Genomic DNA, 2,193 nt, shown 5'->3' with positions numbered 1-2,193 from the left:
TTTTCAACTTGTATTTTTCATTCCAAAAAAAAGAAAAAAAGGCCCGCTTTGGGAGCAGACTGGCTCCCTTTCCGTAAATTATCGATACTGATTGTGAGGCGGGAACCAGCCTTCCCTGCGAAAATGAAATTCAATTCAATTCAATTCAATTCAAGGGTTTTATTATCGATTCGTCGCAGCCCAAAGGCTAAATTGTGAATGATTTGCAATAAGCACAAATATAACAAAACATTTGAATTACTCCATATACCAAAAAATTAATCGTCATAACGAATTAATAGCTATCAAATAAGACTCTAGAATAAATGAATAAGATGTCAAATAGAATAGCAATATATATAAGGACAATAAAGAATATATATTTTATCTTCTGAGTAAACAATAAAGCAACATTCATGCTGTTGAATGTTTTAATAACCTCAATTGAAAATAGAAATTTCGATTTGTATGTTATTATAACAAATTTTCATACCCACATTCACGTATTACCAAGAAATTGTTTGCGGAAATTTGGAACTATTGTCTGACAGCCGATAATTAGAAATTGTATAGTAATAATTCAATAACTAAACATGGGCTGGTTATTTTTCAGTCGATGTCTCATTCAAAAGTGAATAACTTCTGTGCTGCAAGAAAAATAGCACTTTAAAGAAAAAAATCATTTTTGGGGAAAAAATCGAAAATAGCAACTCTGCTTTTATCCAGTCTCCTTCGCAAGAGTTAAATGGAGTACAGTATTCCATAAACATTCATTTTACGGCGGGGAATATATATTTTTATATAGTCTTCACTATTTTGAAACTGTCTGGTACATGCAACTGTTGTTCGTCACGTAACTCCCATCCGTCTAAGCCTACTTCTTCATATTACACATGACGGACTGGGACTCGCCGCTCTTTCCCGGGCGAGTCATGCAGGCTACCCCGTCTGAAGTCCCCTTCGCCCCGCTGCTCTGCATCTTGGCAATCACCGAGCTTGACGCCACAGGCCCTTGGGTGACATCATCCTGGCACCCACGGAACCCTTCTCCACCCCGCCTGGCTTGAAGCCCAGAGCACTGGGCTGCACGCTCCTCGATACTTCGCCTGAACGACCGGACTGTGCACCACCTTTCCAATTAAAGACATATTGGTGAGGTTGTTTAGTGCAAGTCCTGTGAAGCAAGACTAGTGCAGAAATTATGTGATTTACCCTGCAAAGCACTAAGTCCTTATTTTCGGGATGTACGAATGCTCTCAAGCCGAAGTTCCTTACTAAACCGTGAATTTTCTAGTCTAGCCAGGGGCGTGGCTTACAGTCAGATGGCGCTAAGCCCCCCTCCCACCAATAAAATAAAGGCCAAGGGCCAGAAAAAAATTAGACCCCCCCCCACCCCCCCCCCCCCCCCCCCCAAGTAATACTTTGACAATAATATTGCCAAGGAAAATTTGGTCCATAGCCTTGTATGGCTAATTCCATGAAACTTTAGAAGTTAGAAGCACGTCGCCTGAAATGAAAAGATTGCCACTGACATTTGAAAAGCGATCATTCATTAACCGTAGAGTGAACTGTAGGCATATACATGTACTGTACATGTATACAGCACCACGTACAGAGATAAGGAGAAGGGGGGTAATTAATGCAGGACCTAGATCTGGGGAAGAGGGCACTCGTTTCTGGCTATAGAGGTTAAATAAGCCTATCTGAAAGACCTTTGGCTCCTTGACTCTGTAGCTGTGCCACCTTCGAACCGGATTTCACCGATCCTTGACAGGACATCATATTTGCTGTGACGGATCCCTTTGCTACTCCGCCGGACTTGAAGCCTAGTGCGCCAGGCTTGACGCATTGTGAACCGCCGCCTGAGCCACGGGACCTCGCACCACCACCACCCTTGGAAGGCATATTCACGAGACTGCAAGAAAAAGTCCAGGCATAACAGGTGTTTGTAAATATACTGAACATGTCGATCACTGATTGGCTCTAATTACCTGAATCACACGTTGCGTTTTGAATTTAGATCTATAAAATTCTGACTCCCTGGTCGTGTTGCGCATGCCTACGTGAGGATTGTGAACGTTCAACCAATGAAACGATAAGAAGCACTTGATTTTTAGGAGTCCACATTTTATTGTGACACTTGAAAAGTGTTTAAAAGCTATAGTCAATCATTTGCAGCTAGCCATGTCTTTATCATCCGTTTAAGACCGGCCA

The 2,193-nt window shown here is 42.0% G+C and overlaps 1 protein-coding gene across 1 annotated transcript; it reads right to left on the bottom strand.

Moving 5' to 3' along the window:
- Window positions 1–402: 402 nt before the first annotated feature.
- LOC119732711 (dachshund homolog 1-like) lies at window positions 403–1,885 on the bottom strand. Its single transcript, XM_038206615.1, has 2 exons — window positions 1,692–1,885; window positions 403–1,109 (listed from the first exon to the last, which is right to left on the bottom strand). Exons 1-2 carry the CDS (start codon window positions 1,882–1,884, stop codon window positions 967–969), a joined length of 336 nt encoding a protein of 111 aa, XP_038062543.1. The 5' UTR covers window position 1,885; the 3' UTR covers window positions 403–966.
- Window positions 1,886–2,193: the final 308 nt, after the last annotated feature.

Source organism: Patiria miniata, unplaced genomic scaffold (assembly GCF_015706575.1).
Source record: "Patiria miniata isolate m_02_andy unplaced genomic scaffold, ASM1570657v1 HiC_scaffold_1, whole genome shotgun sequence".
Taxonomy (NCBI): domain Eukaryota; kingdom Metazoa; phylum Echinodermata; class Asteroidea; order Valvatida; family Asterinidae; genus Patiria; species Patiria miniata.
This window is presented reverse-complemented; position numbering and strand designations above follow the sequence as displayed.

What these genes read in the sequence shown, in the direction of transcription:
- LOC119732711 (XM_038206615.1), bottom strand. Translation starts at nt 1,884, where the DNA reads ATGCCTTCCAAGGGTGGTGGTGGTGCGAGGTCCCGTGGCTCAGGCGGC. An exon ending in ACAGAGTCAAGGAGCCAAAG is followed by an intron (nt 1,110 to 1,691) that starts GTCTTTCAGATA and finishes TTAATTGGAAAG; the next exon opens with GTGGTGCACAGTCCGGTCGT.